This window comes from Erinaceus europaeus, chromosome 8 (assembly GCF_950295315.1).
Source record: "Erinaceus europaeus chromosome 8, mEriEur2.1, whole genome shotgun sequence".
In the NCBI taxonomy this organism is placed as follows: Eukaryota; Metazoa; Chordata; class Mammalia; order Eulipotyphla; family Erinaceidae; genus Erinaceus; species Erinaceus europaeus.
This window is the reverse complement of record NC_080169.1, coordinates 114524681-114549513: the sequence shown is the minus strand read 5'-3', so window position 1 is coordinate 114549513 and position 24833 is coordinate 114524681. Positions and strand designations below refer to the sequence as shown.

Below are 24833 nucleotides of genomic sequence, written 5' to 3'. Positions count from 1 at the left end.
CTTCTGATTTTATCTAGTCTTGAAATGGGATTGTAGCTACAGCTGACGCAGGTCCAGGTAAAACTGATACACAGAAGGCATCTAACAGAAACTCCTTAATCTATGGAAATCCCTTTTTTGATTCTCCAAAGAAAAGTTCAAAAAATGTCGTAGTTATCAGAATTATAGACCTCATACTCATTCAGGTTAAAGAGTGTCTACATTTTATTTCATTACGGAAAAAAAAAAAACACAAGTTGGGGAAATCGCATAATGTTATGCAAATGAACCTTCATTCCTGAGACTCTGCAGTCTGCAGTTCAATTCTTGAATGACCTCCCCAGAAGGAACTGACTGGGAACAAAAGTAAAATGTAATCCGGACAAGATAGCTATTGTGACTCTGACAAGGCAAAACAAAAACAGGATGTAGCTCCTGTATCTAGTATCCAGGACAAAAACAAGATGGAAATGAGCCCTCAGGTTGACCTCAGCTCCCAAATTATAACACCTGACCACCCACCCTTCCTGTATACACTCCCCACCCCTTATTCCCTTATTCCTCCTAGTCTGTAAAAGGATTATAGTCTTTTTTTTTTCCCCTTTGCCTCCAGGGTTATCTCTGTGGCTGGTGCCTGCATTAAGAATCCACTGATCCTGGAGGCTTTTTTTCCCCTTTTGTTGCCTTTGTTGTTTATCATTGTTGTTATTATTGTTATTGTCATTGTTGTTGGATAGGACAGAGAAAAAAGGAGAGAGATGGGGAAGACAGAAGGGAGAGAAAGATAGACACCTGCAGACCTGCTTCACCATCTGTGAAGCGACTCCTTTGCAGATGGGGAGCCTGGGCTTGAACTAGTATCCTTATACCAGTCCTTGCGCTTTGTGCCAGGGGCACTTAACCTGCTGTGCTATGCCTCACTCCCTTGCCATGTACTTTTAACCTGCTGTGCTACTGCCCAGCCCCCCAAAGGATTATAGGCTTAACTCCTTTGTCTGATTGTCCCTCTCAGGTTTTATCTCAATAAACCTGCCTTTCCTCTCAGAGATATATCTTTTTTTAATTTTTTAAATTAACTTTATTTACTTACTGGATAGAGACCGCCAGAAATCGAGAGGGAAGAGGGTGATAGAAAGGGAGAGAAACAGAGAGACACCAGCAGCACTCCTTCACTATTCTGCAAAGGTTTCCCCCTGCAGGTGGGAACAGGAGACTTGAACTCAGGTCCTTGCGCACTGTGACTGTGCTCAACCAGGTGCACCACTACCTGGTCCCAGAGATATGTGTCTCTCTGTCTCAATTTTCCTCTGCATCTCAACCTCCCCATGGTACATTTTAAAATTATCTTTCCCTTTTTGTTGCCCTTATTGTTTTGTTGTTGTTGTTGTTATTGTCATTATTAGATAGAACAGAGAAATCGAGAGAGGAGGGGAAGACAGAGATTGTGGTAGAAAGATAGACACCTACAGACCTGCTTCACGGCTTGTGAAGCTAACCCCTGCAGGTGGGAAACCTGGGGCTTGAACTGGGATCCTTAACTCTGGTCCTTGTCCTTCCCTACATGTGCGCTTAATCTGCTCTGCTACCACTTGACCCCCTCTATTTATTTTTATTAGCTTTATTTATTGCATAGAAACAGCAAGAAATTGAGAAGGTAAAGGGAGATAGAAAGGGAAAGTGAGGGGCGGGGTGGTGGTACACCTGGTTGAGCACACATGTTACAATGTGCAGGGACCTGGGGTGGAGCCAGTGGGCACTGAGGTATAAAACCACTAAGGCAGATAACCCTGTCAGAGGTGTCTTCCATCACTGGCCAGTTCATGACACCATGGAGCAAAAGCACTCATTTCACTTCCTTTGTTTTTCTGAGTGAATTTATTGTACTTTGCATTCAAGCCATACACCCTCATTTAACTTTTTTTTTTAACCTTGTGATACCAATGAATCAATCTCTCAGAGGGCAGTTTAGGGAAAGCTGAACCACTACCCCCTGCACCCTGCAGGAAGCCAGGAGAAGCTGCCAGAGGATGGGCCAGAAGCCCAGTGTGTCTGCATGTAGTGCCCCAGCTCCCTCCAGCTGTCCCTCGCTGACTGCAAAGGCCATGACATGCAGGTAAGAAGCAGATGTGAGCACCTGAAGATAAAGGTTGAAGGAAACACATCGCTGAAGGTCCCACCTCCAAAGGGACTAGAAAATTTGGAAAACTAGAAATTTCAGGGCATTCCTACCAGCCCTCCACCACACTGCTTTTCTGTTCTGTTTTTACTGCCTCCAGGGTTATCGCTGGGGACTCACTGCAGCATGAGGAATCCACTGCTCCCGGCAGCCATTTTTTTCCTTTTTGTTTTTATTTTATTTAGATGGGACAAAGAGAAATTGAGACTGCATGGGGAGACAGAGAGAGGGAGAGAAAGACACCTGCAGACCTGTATCACTGCTCATGAAGCTGTCCCTCTACAGCTGGGGAAGTAGGGAATCAATCCCAGAACCTTGTGCTTGGTAATATGTGCATTTAACTGGTGCAACACTGCCTGATCCCCTCACTTTCTATCTATCTTTTTCTCCCTCATTCTCTTCTACATTTCTACGTGGCTTGTCCTTTCTTCTCTGTTTATGTCCTTACTTTCTCCTAACAAATTTTCTTCTCCCTGAAACACGACTGTCTCATTTGATGATTCTTGTGTGTAGGAGTCAGTCTAGAACCCCACAGTAGGTTACTGGGGAAAGACCCAGGTTTAAACCCCAGTCCCCAGCTGCAAAGGGAAAGTGCCATAAATGGTAAAATATTGCTGCAGGAATCTGTCTCCTTCTCTCATATCTTTCATTTTTCTTTCCTTCCTCCTTTCTTTATCCTTTTTGTTTTATTATTAGATAGAGACAGAGAAAAGTTGAGAGGGGAGATGGAGGTAGAGAGGGAAAGAGACAGAGAGACACTTGAAGCCCTGCTTCACCACTCATGAAGCTTTCCCCCACAAAGGGAAACCAGAGGCTTGAACCTGGGTCCTTGCACATTATAATGTATAAACTTAACCAGGTGTACTATCACCAGACCTATTCTCTATCTCTCTCCTTTTTTTATTAATTTTTATTTGTTATTAATGTTTTTTTACAAAATTGTAAGATTACAATTTATAGTTCCACTCCACACCTATCACCAAAGTTCTGTATCCCCACTGTCTAACCTCCCAAAGATAACCACCAGAGTTCTCATAAGCTTTACAAACCTGCTTCTGTTTTGTTTGGAATTTTTTTTTGGCAAGTTCATGTGTGTCATATCTCTAGATTCCACATGAGTGAAACCCTCTGGTAGTTGTCTTTCATCTCTTTACTTATTTCACTAAGCATCATCACCTCCTGTTCCATCCATTTTGTCCCAAATACCACAAATCACCCCATTTTGATTGCAGAGTAGTATTCCATGGGATATGTATCCCATAAATTCTTCAGCCAGTCATTTATTGCTGGGCATTTAGGCTGCTTTCACTCCTAAGCTATTGTGAATGATTTGATAATGAATTCTATTCTAAAGACTGCCTCCCTCTCCACCTCACCCTTCCCTCTCAATTTCTAGAGAGATTTCTCTATTAAAATAATATATATATAAATAAAATATTATACAAACAATAATAAAGACAAATAATCCTATGAATAGCTTAACCCTTCTACCTGGTTCCATTTGACCAGTGAACACACACATGGCACCAGGAGAGTTTATTTTATTTTTATTTTTTTTAAGATTTTATTTATTTACTAATGAAAAAGACAGGAGGAGAGAAGAAGAACTAGCCATCACTCTGGTTCATGTGCTGCCAGGGACTGAACTGAGGACCTCACGCTTGAGAGTCTAATGCTTTATCCACTGCGCCACCTCCCAGACCACTCACCAGGAGAGTTTACTTGTGGGCAGCTGACCCAACAGGAAGGTGAGGAGATGCTTCCTGATGCAGCCAGTGATTTGCTCTGTGCTGAAGAACAAACTGCAGGCAGCTGTGAACTCTGTTCAGAGAAGGGTGCAAATCAGTGCAGAGAAAGCAGACATCTTGTCTCTGATGTACAGGGATGGAACACAGGAAAGTGGTGAGGAGCATTGACCCACCAAGCCAGCTGTGTAGACAAGAGATTTGCTTGGGATGCTGACATCTCGACTGCAGGTGCCAGGGTCAGGTCCAGCCTGTCCGAGATGCCCTGGAGATTAACTGAATGCAGCCCTGGTGCACAGTGCAAGGATGGGCCACTCCAGGCTCCCAGGTTCACTGTAACATGTCTGCACAGGGCCCTGCTGAGCCCCAGGTGCAGGACCTCCCTGCCTTCTTGTGCAGAGAGGAGGTGGTGGGGTAGTGCTGTGGATAAACTTCTGGCACAGAAGTACACAGATGTCTGGGAGGGGGCAGCCAATTCCAGCATGAGGGGAAGCTCTCTGCATTAGACACTTGTAGCCATCAGGGACCTCTCTTGGGTCAGTGACATTAGCACCATCTGAGTAATGGATAAGCCCCAGCCCCTGTCCTGGGTCCTGTGGATACCAGTACATGTGGAGGTGTCAGTTTGCATCATAGGGGATAGAGAAGAGACCAGGAACTCGTGGCAGAGCGAGAACACAAATCTTTATTCACGTGGACGCCCCAGAACTGGATGAAAGCACAGTGGTTTAGGCCACATGGAGGTAGCAAAATGGCCGCCTTCCACTATGCCCACCACCCCTTCTCTGGGTCAGGTCACGGAAGAGAACAAAAGAGAGAAGAAAGTGAAAGCAGAAACAGGAGAGGCTTTTATGGGAGAATTCTGGAAGTGGCAAGTCGGGATGGGATTGGCTAGGAAAAGGGGTGGAGAGAAGCAAAAGGCATGTTGGGAAGGTGGAAGCATCCTTAGCAACTATTGCAATGGTTTTAACTGAATTAGCAATACCCTGAGGGGATAATGTGGTGGAGATCTGTAAATAATACTTGCATGGAAATATAGTGGTTTGTCGGTCCTGTCAATGTTAGACCGCATCTACACAATTTCCCAGCATGGAGGTGGTTCACGTCCTGGGTACAGCTCAATGCCATGGTCTGTCTTTTTTGAAGGACCAGGTATTTGGCGTTCTGAGTTCTAAGTGACGCCAACTTTGACCAGAACTGTGAAGAAAGTCACGAAGCCAGTATGAGAAAATATATAAAGGAAGAGGGTAGTTTGAGGCATTTAAAGTCTCACCAAGGCATCAAAGAGGTCTTACCCAGGACTCACCTGTCTACAGAAGATAAGAAGCCACACAGCACAGGAAGGTGAGGTTCAGGATAGGTGCAGAGCAGACAGGCTTCCTCTCCTGTGTGTATGGTGAAAGGGGGGCAGGCTCAGCAGGGCACCCTTCGGAGGTGTCACTCTCTCTTCAGGACCCTCAGTCACCTGTCACAAGGGCCACACCCCTCCACCACACGGTAAAATGAAGTCTAAGAACAACTTAGGACAGGAATTGTGTATTTTTCTAAGTAGCACAATGCTTTCACTACATTCCCATCATTATGCAAAGACAGTTTGCAAGCTCATGCCTATTTCATTCCTGGCACTGCTGTTCTGTGCGCATCTTCCTGCAAAGGTGGATTGGGAGCTCTGTAACTGGTCTGCATAATGTGACATTGTTTCTTATTGAAACAAACAAATATTTAAGGTGAATACTAAATACTGTTATTAAAGACCTCAAGAGGGGCCAGGTGGTGGTGCACCTGGTTGAGCACACATGTGCAAGGACCCAGGTTTGAGCCCCTGTTGGGGGACAGCTTCACAAGTGGTGAGGCAAGATTGCAGGCATCTGTCTATCTCACGCCACCTCGATCTTCCACTTCCATCTCAATTCTGTCTCTATCCAATAAACAAATAAAGATAATCTTTTTTTTAAAGGCATTCTAACAAAAAGACCTCAAAGGCAAGATACATATTTATCTTTCTATAAAATTATTTGTTTTGGGAAGGGGTGATGATGCACCTAGTTGAGCAAACATGCTACAGTGCATAAGGACAAGGGTTTAAGTCTACAGTCCTGTAGACTACCTGTAGGAGGAAAGCTTCACAACTACTGAAGCAGTGCTGCAGCTCTCTCGCTCTCTCTCCCTCTCTCTCTCTCTCTCTCTCTCTCCCTCTCTCTCTCTCTCTCCCTCTTTACCTTCCCCTTCTTCTATCCAATAAATAAATAAGAAAAAATATTTTGTGGTCCCACAAGTAAACTCTCCTGGTGATTGGTGCAGTGGATAAAACAGCGGACTCTCAAGCATAAGGTCCTGAGTTCAATCCCTGGCAGCACATGTACCAGAGTGATGTCTGGCTCTTTCTCTCCCCTCCTATGTTTCTCACTAATAAATAAATAAGATCTTTTTAAAAAAGAAAGAAATATTTGTTTTGTGAAAGAGTCAAAGCACAGCTCCCACATATGGATTGCCTGGGGGCAGAACCTAAACCTTACATAGGAAGGAATGCACTCTACCTCTGAGCCACCTGCAATCTGAAACATCTGTTTTGAGTTTCTGGCCCACGGGGTGTGTTATCCTGGGCAGCAGTGCACAATCCATGGGAACAAAATGTATGGGGAATGAAAGCAGACAATCCAAGAATAATGATCATACTTTTCTTTCCATGCTGGTAATATTCAAATACACATCATAAGCTTGAAGGGAAAAAATATCACATTAGTTTCATGCATCTGGGAAAACACACCTGTAGTGTTTCTATCCACAAAGCCTCCATGAAATCCAACATGACTGAGGTCCTTAAAGGCTACATTGCAGGGGATTTCACACACTCTCTCTCTCTCTCTCTGGCCATAAGAAAGGTTAGAAGATGCCCTTTGTTTTGAGTCCCACATTCCTTGAAGTCCAGAAGGAAGAGGTTGTGAAAGTTGTTCGAGGTGTACGGTCTTCTCAGCTGTGCTAATCTAGAGGTGGGAAGAGGAACAGATGAGAGGGTAGAGTGTGTGAGAGGTGCACAGGGTGTTGAGAAGCAGACTTGAATCGATTCCTTGTTGTTCCTTTTTAAAATAGAACCCTGGGAAGTCACTTCCTCTCAAATAAATAAATGGTTAAAATAACAGCTATCTCCCCATGACTTCCATAAGTCTAAAAGTGTATCATACACATACATATTACAGAGTGCCAGCCCCCTGTCCCAGGCTGAGCCAGCACACTCATGTGACACACCTGTCACTTCCTGAGCTGGGAAGGAAAGTTTTGGTGCTCTAGGCTGTAGCTGATGCAGGGCTGTGCTTAGCTGCTGACACAGAGATAGAGGGCTGAGTCTCCATTTCCAAGGAGCTCACACTCAGCTCAGGGAAAGATTGGCCTTGAACTGCTGAACTGAGAACTAGGCAGGGACAATCTCTTTCTCCATTCCATTGTCATCAAATACCAAACCAGGAACTGGGGACTGTGGCCCAGGGTCTGTTAGTATCTGTACTCATGGAGGTGTCCAGATTCTTAGGAAACTCTCAGGGTCACTGGCTGTCCTCTTGCTTTGACCAACAGTTTTAAGGTTTATGTGACACCAGCATCTTCTTTATCCTTTGAGGAGACAGAAAGGTTGATGGAAGATGCAGAGGAAAACATTCTTCTAAGTCTTTATCAGGGCAGGCAGTTTTTCCTTCATGGCAAAGCCAACTGCAGACTCACACTGAACCCAAGATTTGCTTGCCCCCAGGAGACACAGGGCCACATGGCAGAGGAGCCTGGAGGCCATGGTGACCCCAGGGGCCAGGCAGCTCCCAGCTCCTACTTTCCTCTAATGTCAAATGCTCCCCCCCCCCCCTTGTAGGTTGTGTCTTGAACTCTATGTACCTTAGAATGACCCAGTGTTGTGGCTGTCTGCCTTACCTTGCCTGTGCATTTTAAAGAAGAGCGTCTTCATATTACCCCTGTCTCTGAAACAATTTAAAATTTCATATAAATAATGAAATATAATTTTTGTTCCAGTGAAGACACATAGTGTTCATTTTCACTAAAAAAAAAAAAAAATTAACTAGTAATTCTGTGTCAGTCCAAAGGGATCTTCACTAATAAATTTAAAATCTACCTGAAGTTATTTCTTATCTAAGAGATAACTAAAGTGAAATTTCACAGAGAATGTAAGTTCCAAAATGTATGGAATCCAGGACTTCCCTAAGATTGCTGCCAATTCTGCAGGACAGTTAGGAGTAGAGTTGAGATCCAGAGAGTAACCTGGATGAAAAGAAAACAGACAAGATATTTACCGAAAGAAGGACTGGCAGCATCCATTGGGTCAGAGTAGAACATGAATGGAAGATTCACTAGGAGCACTGGGTATTTGACAGATTCAGAAACACGAACAAAAACTTGAAGAAGTCTGTCCTAAATTGACGTACATGCATAGTCTCCTTCTGGACAGAGCCTAGACATGACCTGTTGCTGTGAGCACAGAGTCTAGCACTGCCCTGTCCTCAGTGAACTCACAGGCAGGATTCTGCTCAGAGATGTCTGTGTGAGGAGCTCCAGGAAATGGGGAGCTGAGTCCTGCTGAGCCCTGCTTCTTGCAGCTGCCAGCAGGTTTGTGCACAACCTGGGAGAAGTGGACTGTGTGGGGCTGTGTCTCTGCTGCTGGCACAGAGGTACACAGAGGCGTCTTCTGGCTTCATGGGGTCCACTTGCAGGATCAAGTGGGAGCTGTATGGGCATGCAGGCAAGAAGTGACCAGGAACTGTGTTATTGTCAAGGAGTACCTGATAATTGTAGTAAAACATGAATTCTGGTGGCTTCTGAGCACCCTGTCTATACCAGTACATAGCATTATGTCCCAGGTGTTGTTCACACTTCAGGGTGGCTTTTCCTCCCTTCACTGTCACCAGGTATTTAGGCATCTGGGTAATTCCAGTGTCCGTGGAGGCTTCTGGAGGAAAAGGGACAAAATTCAGTTAATGTTCAGAAAGAGAGTTGTTGGGTGGGGGGTTGATAGCATAAAAGTTATGCAAAAAGACTCTCATGTCTGAAGTCCCTGATTCTATTCCCATACCACCATAAGCCAGAGCTGAGCAGTGCTCTGGTTAAAAATAAAATAAAATAAAATAAAATAAAATAAAATAAAATAAAATAAAATAATAAAATAAAATAGGGGCTGGGCGGTAGTGCAGCGGGTTAAGCCCACCTTGTATAAAGTGCAAGGATCAGCCCAAGGATCCTGGTTCAAGGCCCCCCTGGCTCCTCACCTACAGGGGCTTCGCTTTGTAAGCGGTGAAGCAAGTCTGCAGGTGTCTATCTTTCTCTCATCCTCTCTATCTTCCCCTCTTGATTTCTCTCAGTCCTATACAACAACAATAACAGCTACAATAATAATAACAACCACAACAAGGGCAACAACAAGGGCAACAAAATGAGAAAAAAAGCTTCCAAGAGCAGTGGATTTATAGTGCTGGTACCAAGTCTTAGAGATAACCCTGGAGACAATAAAATAAAATAAAATTAAATTAAATTAAAATAAAATAAAATCAGAAGAGGATTGTTGTTGTAGTCACAGACAAAATCTTGGATTCTGAAGAAAGGCCATTTAAATCTAAGACTCACCTGCTCTCAGGAGACAGAAAGCCATACAACCCAGCAGCCAGCAGTGCATGATGAAGTCAGAACTGGGAAAGGATCATCTACCCAGGAAGCCCTCTGTTCTTGGTAGATTTGCCTATGATGCCATTTCCTTGACAATCTCCCCAGACCTGACTCATGTCTTAGAGATTCTGACAGGTGGTGGTGGAGGTAGGAGAGAGCTCAGCTATAGAACACAGAATATTCAAAACAATGCCCTTGGTAACTGCCAGATTTGAAAGGTGTTTCTTCTCTCTCTCTGAGTCTTTTTCTCATTATAATAAAATAAATGTGCTTTGTTGTTAGTGATTCTGTTGTTTAACAAAATTATAAGACTTCAGGGTATAGCTTCATGCCATACCTACCACCAAAATTTTGTGTGCTTCCCTCTAGAAACCCTACAGTTCTCACAAATTCTGAGAAGTGATTAGTTTTTTTTTTTTTGCTAGTTCATCTCCTTTGATTGTCTAAATTCCACATATGAGTGAAACCATCTAGTAGTTGCCTTTCACATTCTACATACTTCACTTTCACCAACATACTCACCTCCACTCCATCAAATCACCCAAAAGTAGCACATCTTTTAACTATAGATTCTCCATGAATATGCACCTCATAAATTCTCTATTTACATGCTGTTGATGGGAATCCAGGTTGCTTTCACACCTTGTGAAACAATATAACTGTGAACATTATTGTGAACAATATAACTGTGAACATCAGAGAGCACATAGATCTTTGAATCTGTGTTTTTCTGTCCTTTGGATAAATAATTTCATTAGATGGATTAGAAGCAGGAAGATCTAATCCTCCAAAAAAAGATCCATTTGAAAAGCCTTCTATCAACTCCTACCTGGTCATATAAGACAAATCATTCAACGTAGTGGTTGGCTGTGTCCTTTAGGTAGCCCTAATCCATGGAGTGTCTTTATCCAGTTACTTGGAAAGGCAAGATTAGAGGGAGGGTGGTGGTTTCATTCTGGGCCAGTGCCCACCATCAACCATTAACCATGCCAAGTGCTGACACAAGGAAGGGGACAGAGATGAATGACCATCAAGGGATAAATGCTTCACAGGTGTTGGAGGGGAGGGTGTAGGAGTTGGGTGTGTTTAGTTAGAGCAAAAGGGGCCTTGAAATCTGTCCCTCTGCAAGAAGAAGGGAGACCACTTTAACAATGCTCTTGGTTTGCTGTCTTTGAGATGTCTACCAGTGATGCACTAGACTGAAAATGGAGCCTCAATGCACTGACTTCTGTGCTCCCACCTCCCCCCACTCTTCCTTCCTTCCTTCCTTCATCCCTTCCTCCCCCTTCCCTCCCTTCCTTCTATCCTTCCTTCCTTCATCTCTTCCTCCTTCCCTCCCTTCCTTCCTTCTGTCCTTACCTCTCCTTTTCTTTGTTTTCTCTTTCCTTCTCTCTTTCCTTCTTTTCTTTCTTTCCTCTCTTTTTTCTTCCTTCCTTTCTTACTAAATCCAGGCTTTGCAAATGAACAGTTTAATGACGCTGACTTTTTTTTTTTCCATTCAAAGAGGCAGAGAGCAAGAAACAAAGAGGGAAAAGACATCATAGGTTTAGACCTTCTGTTGGAATCTTAACATCTACCATGTGGTGATGCTGGAAATTAAGGCACATCATACCCATGGCAAGGTACACATACTATTGCCATGAGTTATCTCTCGGACCTTGCATCATAATTTTCAGTGCATAGACTTAGAAGCTTTATAAGTAATCTTACTATTTCCATAGCATGCATTCATGTAGTCATTCATTAAACAGATGTATGTTAAGTACCTGCAAGGGGCTAGGCATTGTGATGAACAGACATATTAGTGAACATCTATAGGGAAGTTTTTCCTGACTGCTTCTCATTGTTTGATAGTTTACCAGAATATTGTAGAGAATTATTTCAGATTTTACCTTTGTCAAGATTTCATGGATGAGGAAATGTATAGATGAAATGACTTAGCCACCTAAAAGCTAATTATACTGCAGGTGTACGTATTTTATTGATCCTGCAACTCTGGAAGCATTAAAGAAAAAAAAACACACATAGTTTTAATCACAAATGTATGGTAAATTAATGAAACATATGTGTCCATGATGGTCTTTTGTTCACCTGAAAAACTAAGAACATCAGCTGGGGAGGTGGCACAGTGGTTAAGCACAGGACTTATAAGCATGAGGTCTGGAGTTCAATCCCCAGCATCCTACATGCCTAAGGGATGTTCTGGTTCATTCTCTCTCTCTGTCTCTCTCATAAATATATCTTTAAAATAAATCCATATACCATTTTTAATTAATATTTGTCATAGCACAATGAGGAAGGAAGGAAGGAAGGAAGGAAGGAAGGAAAGAAGGAAGGAAGGAAGGAAGGAAGGAAGGAAGGAAGGAAGGAAGGAGCTGGAGAGAGGGAGAAAATATTATGTTCTAGAGGTTTGGGACATTGTGCAGTGACTAGAGCACTAAACTAACAAGCCTGAGGTCTGAAGAGGATCTTCTTGAAAATGCCCTTCTCACTTGCTTGGATTCAAATGTTTCCCTCTCTTGCTTGGGAAACCTACTCTGCTGAAATCCCACTCACCTCCATCCAACTTCTGACATCCCATGTGAGTCCTGTCCCTCCAAACATGAATGCCCTTGCTAAGTGTCAGTCATGCATTGGATCAACCTTCTCGTGGTGCATCCCTTGAGTACCCGTTCATTGGGGAAACTGACGATCCTTCCTAGCCGACTGAATCCACATGGATCCCAGTCACTTTCAAAGCCAGCAACAAGCAGCTCCTGACAGCTTTCAACCTGACCTGTTGACTGGCTATGGAAGAAGGGCAAACGCTAGAAGAAGAAGAAGTCAGCAGAGGCTTCAATGTGTCTTTTCACATCCTGCTAGAATCCCCTTCCCAAAGGGCCTCCCTCTCACACAGACCCAAAGAAATACTTTCCGTCTAGCCTCAGACAGTGTTGTTCACTTCATGGCAGTTCCCATGGTATAATGTGAGGCTCTGGGTTAGTGCAGAGCAAGGGAGAACTTCTCTCTCCTGTATGCTCTAACATAACGTATTGTCATAGTTAAAGCCATTGAATTTCTATTTAACTAGCGTGGGTTTCCTCGAATCACTTCTGTTTTCATCACCACACCCTTTTATAGGAACACTGTCAAAGTTCTGCTTGTTTCTGGAAGTTCTGTATCTCCCCTTTCTTCTCTCCTATACTAACACATTGTAGCTGTGTGCATTATCAGTCTCCCTGTTGAATATGCATTTCAATTCCAAAAGACTAAGGTCACAGACATCACAAAATATTTATTTCCCTACATGTTGTTTTCCTTAATTTTGTGACAGCTTGATTGAAAGATAACTGATGTGAACATATCTGCATATATTTAATATGTACCACGAGATAGAATTGGACATATGCAAACATCCAGAATGCAAGCACCATATTGAAAATAACAGACACCCTCCTTCTTTCCTCCTCACAAGCTCAAGCCCCCACCTCACTCCACACATAACAGGTGAACTCTTGAGCCAGTAGCTGTTCCTGGGAGCCCACCACATGCTTCTCACTATTTCACTTCTTGCAAGTGGGACTGAGTACACCATCCAAACTCCCCAGGTGAACAAACATTTTAATCACCACCCATTCATCATCCTGGGACCCCAGGCCTCAGAACCTCAAGCAGATGCTTTCTTCTCAGCAGCATTTGAGAGCCTGCCCTGAAGTCTCCCCTTTCTCTAAGACTAGTTTCATGATATGCATAAGTTCCCACCCACACACAGACTGAAAACAAAACTCAAGTTGCAATTGTTAAAGACACAGGACTTTGAAAGGACATTCAGCACTGAAACACCAACAGAAAAGACGAAACAGCACAGTAGAGGCAAAGTTTGATGTGGGGCACTAGTAAATGTCAGAGATGAATTCTAAGAAGAGATGATGTTTATTGTAAATTTTTGTGGGTATATATTAGTTCACCAGCAACACAGTGAAGAGATCGAACTCATTCATTCGGCAAAAGTTAACTATGTATCAGGAACATTTGGGTTTTGAGACAAAATAGCAAAGCCATCACTCTTCGCACTTTAAGGAATTTTAACCTATTTCACAGATATGATAAGCAATATTTACACAATTAAAGCAAAGTCAACTAAATAAATGTAAAGTCTGGTAGGAAAACTCAACAAGTCTGACTTGGAGATAAGGTTCTTTCTTGTTGGAGGCCTGAAGGATTGATGGCGGGCGTCAACAGCATATGGAGTCTTGGAAAGGAACAAAGGTGAAAAAAACCACAAAATATTCAAGTGCCTAAGTTCCAATGCTGTATCTAAGAACTTAGACTTCTCCTAACATCATTGCAGATCTATAAGGTCTTAAGCAGGAAAATGATGTGATCTATATCCATTTCAGAAAAATCACTCCAGTAGCAGTGTAGGACAGTTGAATTGAAGGAGAGGAAATCCATAAACAGAGATGTATGTATAATAATTGCTCACTAATTAGGGAGAGAGAAAACCTAAACAAAGACATGGGAACTTGACTGGAAATAGAAGTCAAGGGTCTCCAAAGATATAGCCAAGCATCTTCAAAATAGATGAAATCTTCACAATCTGATATTTAAATATAGGTGGTAAGTAAGAAGTTAAAGAGTCATAGAGTCCATGTGTCAAATTTGACTCACACAATGCATGAAGTTACATAGCACAGATATGGGAAATAGATGAAAAAAATTAATTGACCAGAGCTACCCTTGAGTAACTATGTTCATGTAAAAGTTTGACCTAGAGGAAGGTCAGGAAAGAAACTGGTACTAGACAGACAGATTATAAGCCCTCCAAAATTATTTTATAGAAATCAAATGGGGGGAAAGGCATACATCACTTGTACTGGAACTGTGGAGTTTCATTTAACTGTGCTATTTGTACAATGGATGCAGTAGAACCTTAGTCACTCAAGGTCACAGGCAGTTCTTGAGCATATGGAGTCTACTTCTGCAAATCCCATATTCCCCTGTGTACTCATGTTCATGATTAACCCCAGCAACAACATTTACAATAGTTCAGAAATAGAGCCCCCTTCAAATGAATAAGTGGGTGTCTCCGCTCATACTGCACCTGTTACCTAGAAGCCTTGGACTTGAGATAAGATTGGTTGGTGTGGGCAGTATATAAGGGGTTACTCCCTTACTCTTTTATTCTCTTTCTGAATTACTTCAGGTGCCTTTGAAGAACCACTATGAAGACCATCATTGTCCTCATGCTCCTCAAAATGGCTTGTAAGTCTTTCTTCCCCACACTACTGCAGTAGGAGATAATGATAACAACTAAATTCCCAGCCTCTGTGGTCACCTGTGAATGTTGGAAATCCAACAACAAATGGGTCTCTATTTTTCATCTAAAAAGGCCTAGGAACTAGAAACAGAATGGCTGAGAAAAGTTTAAAGAATAGTCAACAGTCAACAGCAAATGAATGTTCACTCTCTCCTCCCATTCTTATATTTCATAAGATCTTGATATGTGACAAGTGTGACTGAATATCTTTAAAGATTTATTTATTAATGATAGAGATAGAAGAGAAAGAACCAGAATATCATTCTGGTATATATGATGCAAGGGATCAAACTCCAGACCCTGTGCTTTTAAGTTCAGTGTTTTAGATACTATGTTACTTCCTGGGCAATGACTGTGTAATTTATCGATCAAACTGGGATATTTTTGAGAATCAACAGTGGTGCAAAGAGCAGTATTATCATGAACCAGAATTGCCCCTAGCAAATCAAGATGGTAAGTCAACCTTTAATTAACAACAAGGTGAATAGTGCTGACCCTGCTCCTTCTCAACTTCCTTTTCTCTGGCTGCCAGGCTTCAGTTTAAGGATGAGTGCAAATGTTTTCAAGCTTAGAGACTTTATTTGAGCTTCAAAATATCACTCCATTGGTTGGAAGCAAAAAGATTTCTGCATCTGCCTGAGCCTGATGCACTACTTGACTTATATCTTTCGTGGTGCGGTGAGCATCTTAAGCTCTTCCTTTCTCATCCTGAGAGAAACAGCCTAAAATAGTTCAGGTTTTGGGGGTCGGGTGAATAGAAAATTGAAGGGGTCGGGCGGTGGCGCAGTGGGTTAAGCGCATGTGGAGCAAAGCGCAAGGACTGGCATAAGGATCCCAGTTCAAACCCCCCACTCCCCACCTGCAGAGGAGTCACTTCACAGCCGGTGAAGCAGGTCTGCAGGTGCCTATCTTTCTTTCCCCCTCTCTGTCTTCCCCTCCTCTCTCTATTTCTCTCTATCCTATCCAACAACGAACAACATCAACAATGGCAATAATAATAACCACAACGAGGCTACAACAACAAGGGCAACAAAAGGGGGGAAAAATGGCCTCCAGGAGCGGTGGATTCATGGTGTGGGCACCAAGCCCAGCAATAATCCTGGAGGAAAAAAAAAAATCAGGTTTAGTACAGCACCAATGAGTTCCACTAGGTCTGATCACATATATGATCTGGAGAACTCTTTCCTAGATCCAGTTTTCTTTTATCTTTCTTTTTTTTTTATTTAAGAAAAGATAAATTAACAAAACAATAGGGTAGGAGGGGTACAACTCCACACAATTCCCACCACCCAATCTCCATATCCCACCCCCTCCCCCGATAGCTTTCCCACTCTCTATCCCTCTGGGAGCATGGACCCAGGGTCATTGTGGGTTGCAGAAGGTGGAAGGTCTGGCTTCTGTAATTGCTTCCCCGCTGAACATGGGCGTTGACTGGCTAGATCCAGTTTTCTATTACTGCTTTGTTTTTTATTATACTTTTGTGTGGAGAGCAAGAGGTAGAGGGTTAGCATTGCCCATAGAGCTCCCTGCTAGAAGTCCATGATATTCTGCTCTATCCAGAGTTGGGAAATCCAGGATTTCATATATGATAAAGCATGTGAATATCTTCCTGGTGCATAAATATATTTGTATGTGAAAATATTATGTTTGTTCACAGACCACTCCCAAGTTTTAGCACAGACATCAGTATCAAAGCACTTTCCCTTACCCCTTTATCCAACTTCCTTCCCTTTCTTCTTTAAGTAGCTCCTACAATTATTCCACTCTGTAAACTATCTTTTATCTTAAATAAAGAAATAGGAGTTGAGGGGAAAAAAATCTTGGTCTTTCTCTTGTTGTACAACATTTTTGTGATCCCCCCCCCTTTTTTTTTACTCCCAGTAGAAATTACCCACCAAGTAGATATCATAAAATGTGAAATTCTAAGAAGACCCTTTAGATAATATATCTCAGAGAAGTGGTCATGACACATGCAAGATGCTCTTAACTGCTGGGACAGGAGGCAGTGGAGTGTGGAAGATTAAAGCCACTCTTCAGAATCAAGAAAACCAGATTTCAATCCTAGCTCCAATTCCTTAACTCTTTGTTATCACAAGATCTTGGACTTTCAACTCATTCAATGGTTGGCTAATGTGATAATTCACTTTTATTTGATAAATGTACGGTTGGGTCATTATACCTTTCTTGAACCATCAGTAATTCTGTTGCCATTTTTTGTAGCTTTTACAACTCACCATGTTTTTCTCCTGGGAGGGTTTTGAAGGCATGTTTGTGGAGGCTACTCAGTTTATATTGCTTTATTTTAAGCAAAGCACTGATCAGTTTCTAGTTACGGTGGTTTTGAGGATTGAATCTCAAAACTTGAAGTCTCTGATAGGAGAGGATTCTTTTTTTTACCTTTTTCCTTCCTTCCTTCCTTCCTTCCTTCCTTCCTTCCTTCCTTCCTTCCTTCCTTCCTCCCTACCTCCCTTTCTTCTTCTTCTCCTTCTCCTTCTCCTCCTTCTCTTTCTCCTTCTCCTACTCCTCCTCCTTCTCCTCTTCCTCATCGTCCTTCTCCTCCACCTCCTCCACCTCCTCCACCTCCTCCACCTCCTCCACCTCCTCCTCCTCTTCCTCATCCTCCTCCTCCTCATCCTCCTCCTCCTCTTCCTCCTCATCCTCCACCTCCTCCTTCTCCTCTTCCTCCTCCTCTTTCTCCTCTTCCTCATCCTCCTCCTCCTCTTCTTCCTCCTCCTCTACCTCCTCCACCTCCTCATTCTCCTCCTCCACCTCCTCCTCCTCATCCTCCTCCTCTTCCTCCTTGTCCTCCACCTCCTCTTCCTTCTCCTCTTCCTCGTCCTCCTCCTCTTCCTCGTCCTCCTCCTCTTCCTCCTCCTCTTCCTCCACCTCCTCTTCTTCCTCCTCCTCCTCCTCTTCTTCCTCCTCCTCCACTTCCTCCTCCTCCACTTCCTCCACCTCCTCCTCCTCCTCAACCTCCTCCTCCTCCTCCACCTCCTCCTCCTCCTCCTCAACCTCCTCCTCCTTCTCCTCTTCCTCCTCCTCCTCCTCCTTCTTCTTCTGTAAGCATCGTGCTATCTCTTCAGCTCTAACCAATTAATCCATTCCTTTGTTTTTTATAAGAATGTCTAGAGCACTGCTCTATTTTGGTTTCTGATGGTGCTGGGGACTAAATCTGGGGCTTCTGGGAGCTCAGGTATGCAAGTCCAGTGCTCCAAAAGACTGAGATATTTTCCTAGGAAAAAAAATTCTCAGTTTTAAAAGTAATTCTAGAATAGAAGCATTCATGGTTTTGAAAGTTCTTTAAAGGACATCTGAATTACAACCTCATTTTTTAAAATTCGACTTTGTTTATTTATATATGTGGATATATGTGTCAAGAGAAATACCAGCAAGTAGGATTGCTATATATTTAGGATTCTCAGTGACTAGAAGTTGAAATAATTTATTTTACTCCACCACATTTAATTAATTCTGTACTGTATTTCCACTAGATTTCCTACCTGGGATGTGCATCATATTATAAAGCAGTAGGACTAAAAACTCCTTTTTTATTATTTATAAAATAAAAATATCAACAAGATCATAGGATAATAGGTATACAATTCCATACAATTCCCACCACCAGAGTTCCATATCCTACCCCCTCCTTTGAAAGCTCTCCTAGTCTTTATCCCTGTGGGAGCATGGATCCAGAATTATTATTTGATGTGGAAGGTTTGGCTTCTGTAATTCCTTCTCCCCTGAACATGGACATTGGCAGGTTGATCTGTACTCCCAGCCTTTCTCTCTCTTTTCCTAGTGGAGCAGAGGAGATGAATAAAATATTTACTACAGAAGAGATACAACAGGTCAACAAACATGAAAAATTGCTCCAGGTCATTGATTTTCAGATAAATGCAAATAAAACCATCAATGAGATACCACCTCACCTCTGTGAGAATGTTATACATCAAAAATGACAGCAGCAGCAAATGATGGAGATATTGTGGGGACAAAGGAACCCTCCTGTATTGCTGATGGGACTATAAATTGATTCAACCCCTGTGGAGAGCAGTCTAAAGAACCCTCTCAAAGCTAGAAATGGACCTTCATATGAACCAGTAATACCTCTCCTACGGATATATACTAAGGACTCAGTCACACCCATCCAAAAATATATATGTACACCTATGTTCATAGCAGCACAATTCGTAATAGCCAAAACCTGGAAGCAACAGAGGAATAGCTGAGAAAGTTGTAGTAATATACATAGTAGAATACTACTCAGGTGTTAAGAATAATGAACTCACCATCTTGGAGGGAGCTAGAAGGAATTAATTTTAGTGAAAAACTCTTTTTCTTAGTATAAGAAAAGGGGCTGGTATGTGCACAAAACCACTGAGTGGTCTCCCAAATATGACTTTAGAAATTGTTAACTAGAGAGAGACTGTGCAGTGGTGTACCCAGTTGAGTACACCCATTACAATGCTCAAGAATCCAGGTCCAAGCCTCCAGCCTCCATTTGTAGGATGTGTTCTCACAGAAATGTTACATCTCTGTCTTCAAGTTCACCTTTTTGCTAGAGTTTGGGATTAATGCATAATCATCAACAGTCTTTTTCCTTCCTTCTCATGCTTTAGGGGCTTTGCCTGCGACTGGTGACAATGACGATGACAAGATCGTTGGGGGCTATACCTGTGTCAAGAATGCCCTTCCATACCAGGTGTCCCTGAGTGTGGGCTACCACGTGTGTGGAGGTGCCCTCATCAGCCGCCAGTGGGTGCTGTCTGCTGCTCACTGCTATAAACCGTAAGTGTGGGCTCCTAGAGCTCCTGCAGGTGTTGCTGAAGCTGATTCAATATGTTGGGAGACTGGACCAGCGCAGGAGGTCCAGGGAGAGGGGGGAAAGTGCCCTTCACCACCTTCCACTGGAGCATCCTCTCTTCTGAGGGAAATGTCTCCCTTTTCTTCTGTAAAATTAACTTCCTCTATGACCTAAATTCCAGACTTAATGTCAGTCTCCAGTCTTTTAATTTTTTTTAATTATCTTTATTTATTTATTGGATAGAGACAGCCAGAAATCAAGAGGGAAGGGGGGATAGAGAGAAAGAGGGACAGACATACACCTGCAGCGTGGCTTCACCACTCCTGAAGCTTTCTCCCTGCAGGTGGGGACCAGGGACTCAAACCTGGGTCCTTGTACATTGTAACAAGTGTACTCAACCAGGTGCGCCACCACCCTGGCCCCTAGTCTCCAGTCCTTCCCCCCCCCCTATTTTTTCTCTTTTAAAAAATAATTTGGGGGAACCAGCAAGTGGTGCACCTGGTTGAAGCACATGTTACAGTGTGAAATGACCCAGATTCAAGCCCCTGGTCTCCATCTGCAGGGGGAAAGCTTTGCAAGTGGTGAAGCAGGGCTGCAAGTGCCTCTCTTTCTCTCTCCCTCTGTCTTCCCTTCCCTCTCAATTTCTATTTCTCTCTATCCAATAAATAAATAAAGTTAATAAAAATAATAATTTGGGGGACAAGGAGATAGCTTAGCAGATAGAGTATACTCTTTATGATGTATAAGATTTTTATGTTTAATCCTTGAACCATATTGGAGCACCATAAATATCACCCATACAGAACCATTGATTGGCCTCTTTCATTCCCTTTCCTCTCTCTAAGGATATAAAATTTACAGTAAAATTTTTTAGGGTGTCTGTGTAAGTGAGAGGAGGAGGAGGAGGGGAGAGAGAAGGACCCATAGTATCACTCCATCATTTTATACAATGTAGGAGATAGAACCCAGGACCTCACTAAAGCCACATAAATGCTCTATTGCTAAATCAATTCCAAACTCCTTTTGTTGAAGTAGAGACAGAGAGAAATCAAGAGGAGGGGCTTAGGAAGGGAAAGAGACAGGGCAACACCTGAAGTAGTGTTTCGTGGCTCATGGGGATGGCGAGTTTGAACCCAGATCCTTGCAGTGCTGGAGGGATAGCATAGTGGTTGTGCAAAAAGTCTTTTGTACCTGAGGCACCAAATACCCAGGTTTAGTCCCTAGCACCACCACAAGTCACAGCTCAGTGAGCAGTGTGCTGGTAAAAATAATAATGATAATAACATAAAAAAATAAATAAATTCTAAGCCCTTTTGTCCTTTACTTTTGTCCTGACTCTTTTGTGTCTTTCATTTTAAACTTTTTAAGGGGGTTGGTAATAAACTTGTCTGTGTGAAGCCCCGGGTTCAATCCTTGGCAGTAGCACATGAAAGAAAATAAAGACAAAACAAGTGGAACTCCACAGATGGTACAGATGTGTTTTATATTCTTTTTTTTTTCTCTGTCTCATGCAAAGTTCATTTTATTGTGTAACAAGACTTCATGCGTGATCTACTCTCTTAGCAGAATATCCACCTTCCTTTTGTTGAAACTTTCATCCCCTTAAAGATCAACTTCTCATTCTAATTAACTTTCAGATGCTCCCTCACTATGAAGTCCCTGCCTGTTGTCTTTCCTTCTATTATTTTATTCGCTCCTGATGAATTTCTAGCCCCTAGTACAGTTTTCAGCTGGAGATCATCACAATAATGTTCCTGCTGTCATTTCTGCAATAGACATATGCCTCTCTCTGATAAAGTTTTCAAGTCCACTGATGGCTCTGATTTTTTGCCTCTGAGCCATTTTGCTTGCTTACAAGATCTTATCTGTAGTGTAAAAAGGAATGTGGCTGTGATAATAACACCCAGGACTGTGGTCTCTCCTCTTCCTTTCCAGACGCTTCGAGGTGAGATTAGGTGAACATAACCTCCAAGTCACTGAAGGGACAGAGCAGTTCATCAACTCAGTAAAGGTCATCAAGCACCCCAACTACAAGAGTGTGACCTCAGGCCATGACATCATGCTGATCAAGCTGGCCAGGCCCGTTGTCTTCACCAAAGGCGTCAACACCATCTCCCTGCCCAGCTCCTGCCCCAAGATTGGAACTCGGTGTCTAATCTCCGGCTGGGGCAGCATGCAGGCTTCTGCCCGTGAGTGACTCAACTCATGACATAAGTATCAACTTTTGCAGTGCTGTGGTGTAGACAGGGTTGAGGGCTGTGGAGGCAGAGTGCTCAGGTTTTGATCACTCTGTAATTTGGAGATATTTTATTTGAGCAAATCAACTCTGGTTTCCTCCTCTGCTAAGTAGGGAGAGTAGTAATAATATTTAGCACACCAGTTTCACTGAAAGATCGAGATCTGGATGGTGGCACACCCGCTTAAGCACAAATGGTACTAAACGTAAGGACCTGCATAAGGATCCTGGTTTTAGTCCCTGTTCCCTACCTGCAGGAGGGATTCTTCACAAGCAGGTCTGCAGGTGTCTGTTTGTCTCCTTCCCTCTCTATCTTCCCCACCTCTCTCAATCTCTCTCTGTCCTGTCCAATAAAATTTTATATAAAAAAATGGCTTCCAGGAGCAGTGGATTCATAGTGCTGGCACCATGTCCCAGAGCTAACCCTAGAAAAAAAAAAAAGATTACATGATCTAATATCAAGTGGTTGGAAAAGTCACAGTGTATGCTTTTGTTTTTCTAAGTAAAAGTGTGTCATGATTTTTTTTTTCTGATAAACTAATATATGGCATGAGTGTAGAGGAGTGGAAAGGACAGAGAAAGTGGTCAAGCATTGATGGATTAATTGGTTGACTGATGGATAGATTATAGCTGTGGGTGCTCATGCATGCTAGATGTTAACACTTTGGGTTGCTTTTTATTTCAGATGGTGGGGGTGGCTCACGACAGAACTGATTATCTCCTAGTGCCATAGCATTTGCTGCATGGTGCCAGGCCTAGAATCTCAGGCACATGCATGGCGATGCAGGTACCCTGTCATGTGGGCTGTCTCTCTGGTTTACACAAAAATGTGAATGCTATTATGTCATCATCATTATTAGCATTATCATTGCCATCATCACCATCACCATCAATATTTCTATATAATTATTACTACTATTAAATTTGATTTATTAGTTTATTTACTTTCTATTGCTACCACATTTTTCACTGGGGCTCAGTGACTACATGATAAATAAACCAGTCCTGGAAGCCTTTTACTTTATTTTTCTTCTTTTTCTTTATTTTATTTCTTTTATATTTATTTATTCCCTTTTGTTGCCCTTGTTTTATTGTTGTAGTTATTATTGTTGTTGTGTTGATGTCGTCGTTGTTGGACAGGACAGAAATGGAAAGAGGAGGGGAAGACAGAGAGGGGATGAGAAAGATAGACACCTGCAGACCTCCTTCACCGCTTGTGAAGCGACTCTCCAGCAGGTGGGGAGCCGGGGACTCGAACCGGGATCCTTACACCAGTCCTTGCGCTTTGTGCCACCTGGGCTTAACCCGCAGCTCTATTGACCGCCTCCTCCTTTTCTTTATTTTTATCTGTTCGCATAGAGGGAAACTGAGAGGCGAAGGAGAGATAGGGAGTGAGAGAGAACGAGAGACTGTTTCAACACTCATGGGGTTTCCTCTCCTGGAAATAAGTTCCCCTCAAGACATGACCTGGTCTATATATAATGATGAGATGGTCGCTTTTCCTTTGTTCAGGAATGACCTCTTCTGCAGAAACTAATGCTGAAAGTGCAAAAGGGAATGGCTCCAGCTCCATGTTCCCCAACTCTCTGCAATGCCTGAAGGCCCCCATCCTCTCCACTAGTGCCTGCCGCAAAGCCTACCCTGGTCTGATCAGCAACAGCATGATCTGCCTGGGCTTTCTCGAGGGCGGGAAGGATTCCTGCCAGGTGGGTGTGCCCTTTCACTGCCCTGGGCTGTGGCGACATTTGCTAGAGAGCTGATGTATCTTTGACACATTCTCCTTTCCTCACTCCAGGGTGATTCTGGTGGCCCTGTGGTCTGCAATGGGATCCTCCAGGGGATTGTTTCCTGGGGTAAAGGCTGTGCCCGCAAAGGCAAACCTGGTGTCTACACCAAAGTCTGCGACTATGTCGAGTGGATCCAGAACACCATAGCAGCTAACTGAGAAATCTTCAACCTCCCGGGCTCTGTTCTAGAGTGGAAGCCTCTGTTTCACTGGCTCTCACTTCTGGAAGTCTTCATAGCCCTCACATAGATGTGTCAATAAAGTGCCTCCACTGAGATCGTTGTCATTCTTCAATACCAGTTGCAGTTTCAAGGGGAAAGATATCCAGTGGTGTTTTTCCAAAATGGAGTCCCCCAAATCCCCAGCATTGGGAACATTACAAAGAGTTTTGTAAAATGTCAGATTCTTAGCTCCTAAGAATAAGCAAAATCCCCATCTCTCTCAGCAATCCCCCCCTTCCTAACAGAGCTGAGAAAGAGGTTCAGTATCAGAGATCATGAACCAGAAAGGACTTTTCTTTCCCAAAGAACTCTGCCTCAGCTCAGCTGGCTATCACTGGGCAACCATACTAGTCAGAGATACAAGCTGACCTTATAACTATCTGTATCTATAGACAAAGACATAAATGACACAGATCTATATTTATTATAGATATAGATTATGTATTTCTACTGTCCTTCCATCACTTGCTTTCTAATGCACCCCTATACTTACTACTACTTCTGAGTGTGCTTCCTTCTTTTCCTCTTGTCTCTCAGATAAAAGAAACAGTGTTGGCTTCCTCTGGTGAAGAGCAAGGTCAGAGCATCTCTAGCATATGCAGTTTTAGACATTGTTCCTTCTAAGATGAAATGTGTCTATTTGAAAATAACCTCCATGTTCCCTTAGGGGTCTAGATAGAGCACCATCTTGAGGGGAAGGATCTATATTCCTCTCATCAGGCAGGTTCTCCACTTTAGACAATGTGGGTAAATCTCTTTAAATCATGGCAGTAGAACAGATATTATTAACAGCTCTGGGATGAATGGTAAGATGTGTATTGGACAGTCAATTAGTATGTAGTATGTAGGACAGAGGACAAAGGGAGACCCACAGAGATGACTGTCAACTTCTGGGAGTGGGGAAAGTTACTTGGGTTTAGAGCTTTCAATTT

General features: G+C 42.9%; 1 protein-coding gene and 1 gene segment (V, D, J or C); one reads left to right on the top strand and one right to left on the bottom strand.

Annotated features, from left to right (window-relative positions):
- Positions 1 to 8020: 8020 nt before the first annotated feature.
- LOC132539729 (T cell receptor beta variable 4-2-like) lies at positions 8021 to 9607 on the bottom strand. The segment is given in 3 exon segments: positions 8021 to 8160; positions 8519 to 8845; positions 9517 to 9607. Coding segments are annotated over 3 exon segments (516 nt in total).
- Positions 9608 to 14759: 5152 nt separating this feature from the next.
- On the top strand, positions 14760 to 23839 carry LOC103112861 (trypsin-like). Its single transcript, XM_007522344.2, has 5 exons — positions 14760 to 14799; positions 19474 to 19642; positions 21594 to 21847; positions 23449 to 23600; positions 23690 to 23839. Exons 1-5 carry the CDS (start codon positions 14760 to 14762, stop codon positions 23837 to 23839), a joined length of 765 nt encoding a protein of 254 aa, XP_007522406.2.
- Positions 23840 to 24833: the final 994 nt, after the last annotated feature.